Source organism: Plasmodium yoelii, assembly GCF_900002385.2.
Source record: "Plasmodium yoelii strain 17X genome assembly, chromosome: 14".
NCBI lineage: Eukaryota > Apicomplexa > Aconoidasida > Haemosporida > Plasmodiidae > Plasmodium > Plasmodium yoelii.
Genome location: NC_036186.2, coordinates 2,510,602 through 2,524,675, shown reverse-complemented (window position 1 = coordinate 2,524,675; position 14,074 = coordinate 2,510,602). Strand labels below are relative to the sequence as shown.

General features: G+C 20.9%; 2 protein-coding genes across 2 annotated transcripts; both read left to right on the top strand.

The window, feature by feature from the left end:
• Window positions 1–546: 546 nt before the first annotated feature.
• PY17X_1465400 (ribosomal RNA small subunit methyltransferase A2, putative) lies at window positions 547–1,971 on the top strand (the record flags this gene model as incomplete). Its single annotated transcript, XM_721814.2, has 1 exon — window positions 547–1,971. The coding sequence occupies one exon, from the start codon at window positions 547–549 to the stop codon at window positions 1,969–1,971; it is 1,425 nt and encodes a 474-aa protein (XP_726907.2).
• Window positions 1,972–3,245: 1,274 nt separating this feature from the next.
• PY17X_1465300 (THO complex subunit 2, putative) lies at window positions 3,246–10,517 on the top strand (the record flags this gene model as incomplete). Its single annotated transcript, XM_022957726.1, has 4 exons — window positions 3,246–9,682; window positions 9,931–9,995; window positions 10,119–10,235; window positions 10,387–10,517. The coding sequence occupies 4 exons, from the start codon at window positions 3,246–3,248 to the stop codon at window positions 10,515–10,517; spliced, it is 6,750 nt and encodes a 2,249-aa protein (XP_022813068.1).
• Between the last annotated feature and the right edge of the window lie 3,557 nt (window positions 10,518–14,074).

Here is a 14,074-nt window from a genome sequence, read left to right as displayed (position 1 = left end):
ATTAAAAAATATAAATACATATATATTCAAAAAAATATAAGCAAAACCGAAAAACGCCACCCCAATAAAATTAGTATACTATATAAACAGCGGTATAAAAAAAAAATTAAAAAATGAAACAAAAATAACGAAACAAACATAATAAAACAAAAATAACGGAACAAAAATAACGGAACAAAAATAACGGAACAAAAATAACGAAATGAAAAATAATGAATATTTGTACATTAATATGGCAAATATAATAATCCCAACTCGTCAATTTCGCTAAATGCATATTTTTATAGTGTGGATAAAACTGTAAAAGATTTTTTTTTTTTTTCTGGAAAATTTTAGATTATGAAAGGTTTTACCTTGCCTTCAAAAATGTGAATATATGCATCCAAAGTGTAAAGTTCTTATATTACTTTTTTAATCATAAAAAATATCACCATATATGCATATATACATATATAATATATGCATATATAATATATACATATATAATATATACATATATAATTATGCAGCCCATTGCTACTCCCTTCCAATGCCACATAAATATGCATGAATATATTTCTGAAGAAATTAATATTTGTCTTTGCTTGTTTTGTAATAACAAAAATATATTTTTTAAAATCAGTGAAACATGAAAAACGATATGAAAGACATCACAATTTTTATTACATAGGAATGTATGTTAAAAAAAATGACAAAAAAAAAAAAGAAAAAGTCAATATACCTATATCCAACAAAATAAACATAAATAATAACAAAATAAACATAAATAATAACAAAAGAAATATATATTTTATAAAAAAAAATCAATTTTTATTATTAAATACTCCAAATGAAAAATCCGAATTGGTATATAAAAATTCTGAACAGTCAGGTAAAAATGATATATTAAATAATAAATTTCTTAGTAGAGATTTAGAAGGAATACAAGTTTTTCCAACCAAACAAAAAAATGAAGACGATGAAAAAAACATTAAAACTCTATTACCATCTCGAGAATTTAAACCAAAAAGAAGTTTAGGACAAAATTATTTAAAAGATGAAAATATTATAAAAAAAATGGTACAGGCAATAGAATTGGATGCTAGCCAATTTGTTCTCATGAAAGAAAAAAAAAAAAAAATTTTATTAAAATCAAAAAAAGACAAAATAAAAGACGAAACAGACGAACAAAATAAACTAAAAATAAATGAAAATAATTGTAAAAATATGGAAAGCCTTAAAAACGAAGGAAATGGAATAATAGAATTAGGATGTGGGTTAGGACAGTTAAGTAAGCATTTATTTAAAAAATATAAAAATATGACAGCTATTGAAATAGATAGTCGAGCTTTGACAATTATAAGTCGAACTATGCCAGGTTTTGATTTTATACATGATGATGTTTTACAAATAAATTATAAAGATCTATCAATAAATAAAAATACAAAATTATCTGTTATTGGAAATTTACCTTTTTATATAACATCACAAATATTATTCTGTTTATTAGATTTTTATAAATATATAGAACAAGCAGTTGTAACTATACAATATGAAGTTGGACAGAGAATTATAGCAAAACCAAATGATAAAGATTATTCTATTTTAAGTATATTATTTAGTTTATACACACATCCATATTTATTATTTAAAATTCCAAGTAACGCATTTTATCCTATTCCAAAAGTTGAAGCTGCAGTTATGAAAATAATTTTTAAGAAACATATTTTTAATTGTAATTTATTATTTTTAAAACAAATATTAAAACATTCTTTTCAGCAAAGAAGGAAAAAACTAAAATCCAGTTTAAAAAGATTATTAAATATGTACAATATTCAAAATGTCCCATTACCATTTTCTGATTTGAGACCACAACAATTATATCCTGAACAATTTATTGAACTTACAAATATTTTATTCCCATTACATGACTATCCATTTGATTCAAACATTCAGACAAAGGTTTGGAGAAAAAAAAAACATGGAGAATAATAAAATAAATGGAAAACAAAACCAAACACTTCAAACTAAAACTGTTTATTTGTTACACACACACTTGCATACTACATTATTCTTATATATCTAATAAAACCTGTTCGTTTGGTATTTTTTTCCATTTTTTTTGCCGTTTTTTGCGTATTTTTTCCATTTTTTGGTATTTTTCAGTGTCTTCCCGCTTTTATGTGACCACATACATTATGCCTACTTTCGAAGAAGCTATGGCATTTTCACAACTTCTCTTTTTTAAGTATAAAAAATGAAAAAAAAAAAAAAATTGCTAAACATACACATTAATGAAGCATGTTTTTCAAATATGCCATCTTATCATATCATATCTTATCATATCATATCTTATATTATGTAAATATACATACATATTATTCCTTGAAAATTTATCGTAAAAAATTAGTTATGCTTTAATTTAACTTAAACAATTTTTTATTCTAATTGTACATTGTAAAATATACCAGAACAATACAAACTTTGGAACTATAAAAAAAAAATAATATTTTATATCACAAAGTTACACACAATTATAGTATAAATACAATCCTGAAAAATTTAATTTAATTTAATTTAATGAGGATGAAATGGGATATATATACGCATAAAAAATAACATTATCAGGAATTTCACTTTTTTTTTTTTTTTTTTTTTTTTTTTTTTTTTTTTTTTTTTTTTTTTTTTTTTTTTTTTTTTTTTTTTTTTTTTTTTTTTTTCCTCTGCTTTATTTTCAATTTTCCTCAACTGCATTATACACGCACATCAATAAAATACGACTTAACAATAATCTATAAAAAATTATAATACATACATGTATGCAAAAATATATTTTTTTTACAAAATACAATGCAAACATATGATATGCCCATATACATTTCCTGGTTATTATTTGTGTTAACATGTATACGTTAAATACATACATATATATATATATATATATATATATATACATACATATATTTTTTTTTTATTTTATAAATTTGCTGAAAGTAAAATAAAAAATAATATTAATACTGTTTAAGCAGAAAGTGTATATAACTTTTTTATTTAAAACAATAATTTTTTTTTTACAAAACTTTATATTTATTGGGTAAATGTTTCAATAATATTTATGAACAGATTTTTATATAAATATAATACCTACATTATTAGATAGCTTAAAATGTTCAATGATATTTTTCTTATTTATAATTTTCTATAAAAAAAATAATAAATACAATTTATTTTTTTAACTTAAATTTTTTTTTTATATATTCATATAAATGGATATTTCAAATGTACTCCAAAATTATAGAGTACAACTTTTCGACGAATTCGAAGAGAAAGATATTGAAACAAATTTAAATATAATTAAACAAAAATATGAAAACAAATTAATATTTATTTTAAAACAAATAAAGGAAAAAATATCTTTACATAAAAGTTGTGAACAATCTTGTTTTTGCTCAAAATATAAGGATGGCAACTTTTGCCCATGTAGTCAAATAAATTCCAAATATCAACAAAATGAAATAAATGAGGAAAATCAAAATCAAGAAAATCAAGACAATTTAAATTGTGAAAAACAATCACAGCTTCCTACTATAAATGGAAATTCGGATAAAAAAAGGAAACGAAATGGCAACCACAAAGAAAGTTGTGAAAAGCGAAATGAGAGAAGCAATATAGAAGAAGACCAAATTCAAAACCCGTTAAAAAGGCAAAATGTAAATTTAGATAAAATAAAAGATATGGATATATATGATACAATAAATGAATTAAACACATTTATAAAAGTCAATGAGGATATACAATTTTTAGATTCAACAGATTTATTTTTCAATATTCCTATTAAAAAAGATTGTATCTTAAAAGATATATTTAAAAAATTCATACACGAAATAAAAAATAAAAATTATAAAAACATTTATAAACATACATATTTAGAGTGTTATAAACGAAATCAAAATAAAATTCAAGAACAAGGTTTTTGTTGTAACTTACAAAAAAATTTCAAAAATATTATTAATTTTTATTTTACTACTTTTGTAGAACAATTTTCATTATTTTATTTTGATTTTTTATTATGCATAGTAAAAGGAATAATAACAATCGAATCAGGAATTAATTATATTTCCAATGATTTAGCAAATTTACATCGTGAATATTCTATGAAATTTAATTTTCCATTTTTTAATATTAACACAGATTCTGACAAAACGAATGATGAGAAATATAACAATAAATTAGACAACACCGAATCAAATAACACATATTTAGATAACACTTATTTAATTTTGCCATTTAAAATAGTCATATTAAATAGTTTGCAATGCATATTCGAAATTGTACAGTATTTAAAAGAAAAAAAAAATAATCTTTACACAGATTACAAAAATATTATTTTTCAATGTATTATAATGTTAGAAAAAAAAAAAATAATATCTTTTAAAGATACAACTACATATATAGAATGTAAAAATTTTGATAAAATAAATATATTTCCAAAAGAACTAAATAAGCTTATTACAAAATTAAAAACAAAAAATATGTATAGTATATCTATTTATAATTTAATCAGAGAAAATATCAATGGTTATTCTAAAATCATCTTTTTATTAGATCAATTTTTTGCAAACAATTCAAATTCCCCTATTGACAGGTCAAATCAAAATAGTAAACTCTCTTCAAAATTTTACTCAAAATATGTTCTTAAAAGAAAAAAAAATCAAAAAAATCAAAAAAATGGACCAAATGAACCAAATGAACCAAATGAACCAAATGAACCAAATGGGCAAGCCAACATTTCTGATGCATTTTTTATTTCTTCAGATTTTGAAAACATTTCAGATTCGTCGTTATCATTAATGTCATACAATAATGATGATAAATTTAAAAAAAATCAAAAAAAAAATAATTCTTCATCATTGAAAAGAAAATGGAAAAAACATCTAAATTGTTATTATTGTAATGATATCATAAATTTGAAAAATAATATTTTTAAAATTGCAGGGTTACATAATTTATGTCCTCGTAGAATCATATCAATATTATTATTTTATTATGAACAAAATATAAATAGCGAAAAACAACTTCTTCCATTATTTTATTTATATTCAAAAGAAAGTATAACCGATGTAATCATACTTGAATTAAAAATAAAAAATAATTATATTCAAGAAAATAACTTAGAAAAATTAGACAAATTAAAAAATATATATAATAAAAATGAAATTAGTGAAAATGAAAATAAATATTATATTCCTGAATTTTTATTAAATACTAATAATTTTTTTAGTTATAATTATTTTAAAATGTGTTCTATTTTAATTTTAAATGATCTTTTAAATATAAATATATTTTATAATAATTTATTACCTAATGACATTTTATTAAAACATATTTTTTCTGAACTGTACAGAAAATTTTATGAGGATTATGATAATACATTTTCAGATAAAACTATTTCACTTTTCCATTATTATATTCCATATGATATTAATAAAATGTATGATACTTTTGAAATTCTTAAATCTGCTTATTTTGAAAAAAAAAATCAAAATTTAGAAAAATTAAAATTAGCTAATTTGGAAAATAAAACATCAAATACATTACAAACAAATAATGAACACTCAGAAAATGATATAAAAAATAGTTCATCTGAATTGCCTAAAACTGATAATCACAATAATCACAATATTGGCGATGTTGGCGATGTTGGCGATAACAATTTAAAAAGTTTGAATAAATTATTAGAAAACACAGATGAGCCTCTTTCTATACATGATATAGTAGTTAACTACAGCTTGAACAATAATAATCCAGATTTAAAAAAAAAATGCCAAAACATTTTAGAATCAAAAAAAACAGATGCAATCAAATATTACCTATATGATTCCCTAACTAATAATACACAAAATAATGGAGAAAATTTTATAAAAATGTATATAGAAAGAGAAATAAAAATACGAAATGAATCTAAAAATTCAAAATATTTATCTTATAATGATGCACACAATTATTTATTCCTAGAAGAAGATCATTATTTTCTTATTTTGAGTCGTTTATTTTTTATGATAAATCAAAAATTTATATTTTTATCAACATTAATAGATTTGAATGCTTGGAATTATGTTACAATTCTAATTAATCATTTAACTAGTTTTAATTCAAACCCATTTTTGAATTATTTTGTTTCTCTATCTTTGTCTAAACTTCTTAATTATCTTATAACCCCTTTAATAAATAATATTCATGAAATTAAAACAAAAAAAACAAAAAAAACAAAACAAAATGAGTCATGTTTCTTTTGCAAACTAAATTTAAATTCATCTGATCTTGTTGGATACAATTCTATTAAAACGATCAAGAAAAATAAAAAGCATCTTAAAAATTTATTTAAAAATGAAAAAAATATCAAAATGAATAAAAAAAAAGTAAAACAGTTAATCAAATTGTATAAATGTAATTATAAATTGTTCGCGTTAGAAAGCCAGGAAAAAGGCAAAACCAAAAGTAACAAAACCAAAAGCAGCACAAGAAACAGCACAAGAAACAACCACATATTTGCAGACAATAATCATGTATCCATTTCGACCGAAAATGAAAAAATAATTAACTTAAAGAATAAGCATTTTCCATTACAAAAGTTTTTCTTTTTATCAAAAGTAACATCAAATATTTCTGAAAAAAAAAAAAACACACTCCATACATCTTCCAACTCCAATTTAAAACCAAAAGAGGTCACACACAATAATAATGAACAAACATATTTAAAAGAAATCGAAACTATAGATGATTTTTTTGATAAATTTTTACCTTTTTTAAAGTACTTAGGATATTTTACATATATATATAATAAACTTGAACAAAATGTGTTAAAAATTATATTAAATTATGTCCAAATTATGACAAAAAAAAATAGTAATTTTGAAACACAAGCTGAACAAATAAATAAATTCCATCCAAATTTTTATTCATTTTTAAATTTCTTTTTTTTATCATTAAATAATAATTGTGAAGAAATAAATGAAAATCTAATAAACATCCAATTATGGGATATACTAAAATTAATACCAGTTTCTACAAGATATAAAATTTATTTCAACTTTTATAACTTAATAGAAAACCAAAAAAAAAATATTATTAAATATAAAAATCAAATTCTTATACCCAACGAATCTTCTAATAAAACCGTGCCAGAAAAACAAGATGGTAAAACCGTGCCAGAAAAACAAGATGGTAAAACTGTGCCAGAAAAACAAGATGGTAATGTAAATCCCCATTTTGCAACTATCCCAATTAACTCAATATATTTTTTCTCCTTATTTAATTTCGAATTAATTAAAACAAAAATTAGAAAAATTATCAAAAGAGCAACATCAGATATATTAAAAGATAGACAAAATGTAAAAGTCAAAGAAATGTTATCTGAATTTAATTTTATAATAAATAGGAATCCATTTATTGGTGCTGAAGTAGTTATACAACAATGTGAATTATTTGATAATAATATGATTATTACTTTAACTGAATCTATTAAACATATTAATATATTTTCAAGTGATATTTTTTTATATAAAATTATAGAAAAACAACAATTATTAAATGTTAATACTTTTAATTTAAATAAACAAAATAATATGAACAGTTCAGAATTTTGTGCTGATAATGTTTTTAGACCAAAAAAATTAATAAATCTTTCATTATTTAGTGCAATATTTATGTCAAAACATCCACCTGTCGAATTTTATCCAATACTTATTTCAACATTAAAAAGAATCTTTTCAGAAATGCATATATCAGATAAATTATTTTTGAGACAAATTCCATCAAATATTCAAAAAAATGATCAAAATATTCAAAAAAATGATCAAAATATCCAAATAAATGATCAAAATACCCAAATAAATGATCAAAATACCCAAATAAATGATGATACAAATAAAATGATCATATTAAAAGCTGATAATAAAAAATATCCTGATTTAATGAGTGGGTATATATTCGATTTAGAATACATTCAAAAACTTATCGAAATATATGGTGGAACTAGTACATATGTAGAAGTGCAAGCATTAAATGATGATCAATTAGATGCACAAGGTGGATTTAAAAATCTAAAAAAAGAAGTAATGCTAATTGAAAATGATATAGATATGAATATTAATAATACAGAATATGATTATATAGAAAAAAATGAAATGGAAAATGAAAAGTTAAAATCAGAATGTATTTCTTATGCAACTAAAGTGTTGCTTAACCCTAATATTATCTATTTAATGTTTTGTATCTTATCAAAATTAAAACATGAATATTTATATGATAGTAATACATTTAATCTCAAAAATGTATCATTTATAGTTGATCAAATTAATTCTATTCTTTTACAATATATTGATTTTTTACAAACAAATTCAAATCCTAAACTCTATATATCTATTATACCAAATATTATTACTATATTCCATTTTTTTGATATTTCGCAAGCTTTTCAAATTATTAGATTTTCCTTTCCATTTTTCGATCAAAATGATATCCAAAACGAGTTAGATGCAGAAAAGGAAAGAGAAAAAGAGAACGAAAAGGAGAACGAAAATGAGAACGAAAAGGAGAACGAAAATGAGAACGAAAATGAGAACGAAAATGAGAACGAAAAGGAGAACGAAAAGGAGAACGAAAATGAGAACGAAAAAGAGAACGAAAATGAGAACGAAAACGAAAATGAAAATGATTCCGAAACAGACCCATGGATAGATGTTATGATGCCAATTGTTCAGAAATATATTAACATTGAAAACTTAAACGGAATAAATATCAAATTTTATTTATTCTATTGGAGATTACATATATCAGATATTTATGTTCCACATAAACAGTATCAAAAAATAATAGACAATTTTGATATGCTTATAAATAAATTAGAAAAATATTTCATTGATAATAAAAAAGATGAAAATCTTAATTGGATACATAAAAAAATAGAAAAATTAAATTTTAGAAAATCTCAAATAAAAAATGAATATGAATATCATATACATCATACAAATAAAATAAAAAAAAAATTATCACATATAATAGAACATTGGGTTGATCCTGAAGAAATCGATTTTAGTACATTTCCTTCTTTTGTTAAGTGTTTAATTGCTCCTAGAATATTAAATAGTGAAAAAGATTCTTTATTTTGTTCTAAATTTATACAACTATTAATAGAATTTTATACCCCTCTTTTTAATTTATGTACATTAGTTCATGTTTTAACAAAAATGTTAATTCCTCTTATAAATTCATGTACAGAAAAAGAATCACTAAATGTCGGAATATTTTTTAATGACCTTTTCTCATATTTATATTTATTATGTGATGATGTCAAATATTTTCAAAATATATCAAATAATAATCCATGTTTTAGTAACACTTTAAATTTCGAATCAAAGACTACAATTAGTCATCCTGATATTGTTCAGAAAATTTGTAAATGGGAAAATTATATTATTGCTTTGCTTTTTGAAAATAATAATAATGATGAAAAAACTTGGATCAATTATAAATCAATAGTTGTATTTTTATTTAGATTAGTTAATTCATTTCCATATTCTCCAAAAATTAAAGATTCTATAATAACACATTTACAAAATTTACAAGATATTTCAAAAACACATGGTTGGAAAGATATATTAATATCAATTAATAGTCTAAAACAAATAATGGAAAAAAACAAGTATGTCTTTAAATTAACCCAATTTTATGTCATCCCTTTCTCAATTTTGTTCATTTTGTTCATTTGGTCATTTTGTTCATTTGTTCATTTTGTTCATTTGGTCATTTTGTTCATTTGGTCATTTTGTTCATTTTTTTTATTTTTCATTTTTCATTTTTCATTTTTTTCATTTTTCATTTTTCATTTTTCATTTTTTTCATTTTTCATTTTTCATTTTTTTCATTTTTCATTTTTTTTTATTACCACAGAAAACTTCCTGGTGCAGAAAAAAAAGACGAACAAGAATCCAAGGGGAAAACACCAAAGATAAATGGTAATAATTCACAATTTTTTTGTACAAATATTAAAGTATATTTTTATGCATATTTAATAAATACCCATGTATATACATTCACACTACTATTTTATTCTATATTTTGTCTTCCTTACTATACAGAAACACCACAAAAATCTGATTCAAACGTAACCATGACCCCATTTAATACATCTCGTCATTTTCATACAAATTCAAACTCACATTTTATGCCAGTGGCAAAGAATATTTACAATCAAAGTAATAATAAATTACCTTTTTTCATATTTTTTCTTTTTATTTTTTTTTTAAAAGTTAAAATAATAATAGTACCATAATTACTATCCCATCTACATATACACTCATGTTTATATTTTTATGATATATTTTATTTTTAACCTTTTTTTTTTAGATATACATCATGTAATGCCAAATGCTCATAATTTACCTCCAAAGCCATTTATGAAAGAACATTTTAATAAGATTCCGCCACCCCAAGAGCCAAATAAATACATGTTAAAAAGAAGATATCGCTATTTTTAATGTTTAATTAATTTTTTTTTGTTTTATGTTTTACATATATATGTATCGTGTCGAAATAAATACTAAGTTTTTATATTTTTTCATGACATATCAAAACAAAAACAAACTAAAAAACTAAAAAATTAAAAAATTCTTCTTTTTTTTTTAAATAACCATGTAAATTCTCATTATTATAACAAATTTTGAAAAAACTCATTAAGGCAATAAAAATAAATTCTGAATTATATAAAAGACTCTCCTTTATATATTGTCGTAATATCTACATATATTCTGAATATTTTTTTAACACATATTTGTTTACCTTTTATTTTAATACCTATTTTTTTCAAATTAAAAGCACTTTAATAATATGTATATCCCCACAACATACCATATGAAAATGAAATATATTTCTACATTTCATATATAGAGAAATAACTATATTCTTTATAATTGTGTGTGCATATTCAAATGTTTATGGGAAATAGCTATAAATATAATTAAATAAAAAAAACTAACTTTTAAATAATAACTATACAAAGTATTAAGACGTCAAGTGTGATATATATGTTTATATGATCATTAACAATGTATTATTTTCATTAATAAATTATTGGTTGTTTTAATATTTAGACAACTTATTAGTAGTATATGTGTTAACAAATACTTTAGCTTTCTTTAAAATTTATATCATATTTATTATTATTATTTTTATTTATTTTTTTTTTTTTTTTTTTTTTTTTTTTTTTTTTTTTTTTGGCTAGCCAGTACCTTAAGTGAATTCCCTATTCATATCACACACAAAAAATACCTAAATGAAGCCAGAACAAATTAAGACCTTTTCAAATATAAGCAAATGTAGATAGAGAAGGAAAATAATAAGAAACTATACAAATAATATAATATAATTTTTAATAAAAAATATATTTTTTCATCTTTTCCTTTATATATTATTACCAATCATAGGTATTATATTCAATATGAAAAAAAAAACATGATAGTAGTTAAATTCAAAATAATAATAACAAAAGTTTTTAGGCAATTAATTTTTTTTTTATTTATTGAGATCAACTCACACACACATTCATATAATATATCTATATACATTATATATTTATTGTGGTTTTGAACTATTATAATTACCCACCTTTTTCATTTCATAATAATTTTAACTTTTTTTTTGACGTGTCACTTATCTACACCCAATACTGTACAACACTTTGTTTTATTTTAATTGCAAAAATGTTCTAATCAATTTTAAAAAAAAATTAAATTAACATAAAAAGTTCAATAATTATTTCATCACATATTAGGGCTATTAAATATGCTTTATATTGTTAACTATTTTACTGAATATTAATTTTTTTTTTTTGGGGGGGAGGGAGTTGTATTTTGCTACTAAGCCATTTGTTGTAAACGCTATTCCGAATTTTTTGAGTATCTCATCGAAGATAAATAAAAATTAAATTTATTATATTAAAAGTAAAAAAAAAAAAAATAACATAACCAGTAAAAGAGTGGCAACTTGGTGTATGGTTCCAAAAAAACAAGAGCCCATTTATTCATTTCATGCATTCTTTATTTGTGAGTAGTATTTTTTTTTTTTTATTTTAAAATGTAGTGCATAATTCTATGTATTGAGTATACAATATTTTCAACATGTCGAAAAAGATATAACGAATAAAAAAAAAAAAAAAAAATACGAGATTAACATTAGATGAGTAATATACAACTAAATATATTGCAACCATATATCTTCATGCATGTACTATTTTATTTATTTATATTTTTTCTCCTTTTTTATCATTAGCCCATTGTATCATGAAACATATGTTGTAAGTTTGATAAAGTTTCGATCGATCCTCTTATCACAAATTAATAAATTTACTAATATATATGTGTGTATTTATAATTAAAAATAAGCCCAAATATATTATTTTTTTTTTTAATATTTATATATGCACACATGCACATCTCTTTTTTTTCCTTTCAAAATCGACAAACCTACAAAAATAATTAAATATCGTCTGAATGTATCGTAATAATATATTCAAGAAAAAAATAAAATATTAAATTAAGAAATAATAATAACTTTAATATTTTTTTTATATTTTCTATCAAAAAAATAATAATACCATACCCTTTTAGTAAATTTTTTAGAATATGGCTATAATGCCAACATATTAATTTTAAATAAACAATTTTATCCACATATAAACAATATATAATGTATATACGAAATATATGCTAAATGTATGTATGTATATATATATATATATGTGTGTAATTTTACTAGTATACTATATAAGCTAGTATGAAAAACCATATGATCATCCCTATATTTTTGTGGGTATACATTTATGGTGTATATATATGTTTATGTATAATTCATATTTTATCAGTTTTTTAATTTATTAAACAATGCTAAATTTAATTGTCCCTTAAAATATTTATATTTCAATTACGGCAGTAAGCAATACACATTTTTTTGTGTATATATATTATAACAATAGTTGTAAAAAAAAATATTTAATATATAAATAAAAGTGAAGAAAATATCAAATCAACAAGTATTATACAACTTATCTCTTCTACAAATTTATATGTACATGTTATTACGAATATATTCTCTTTTTTATATTAAGTCTCTTGTATATATATATATATATATATGGGTATATATATATGGGTATATATATTACTATTTTGATTTTACATGTGTAATATAAATGTTTAGTACATATTTTAATAAACTTGCAAAATAAATTTATTTTATATACAACTATTGCAACAGAATTTTCCGGTGTTGTTAAATTAAATAAATTAAACAGCATGTATTACCGCATATAATTTATTAAAAATATCCGTATGGTCATATCAATTTCCTATAACTATATCTGAATTATATACTTCCATATTTCATATATATAAAAAAAATGTTATTTTAATATATTAAACTTGTATATGCATATATGCTCACATACATAGCTTGCTCTTTTAATTATATGATATAATGAATTATCCAGGATATTTTATTTTTAAATATTTACAACACACACAAAATGTTAGTATACCCGTATATATAGGGTTTAAGCCTTTTAAGAAATATATTTTTAAGTTAATAGTAAATATGCATATACATATTTGTCTACTTATTTATAGCTCATTATTCTGGCATACACATATTTCATTTTGATATTTTTTTTTTTTTTTTTATCATATATTAATTTATATATGAAAGACTTGTCTTGATATTTATTTGTTTGTATCTTGGATTTTGAAATGGTTGTTTAAATATCATATTTTATGGTTCTACATATTTTAACTTTTTTTTATTACACAAATTAATTGCATATAATACATACCCAATATATTTTTAATCTCATAAATATATTTATTTCATATAATTGCACATATTTAAATTATTATAATTCTATATTCTTATATATTAATAATACATGGTACAAATTTTCGATATATTACCTACGTATATATAAAACACAATTGGTTATTATTAATTTTAATATTCTATATTTTTTTGACGTTTAAAATTTCCATTTTTTTGTCAATGTTATATT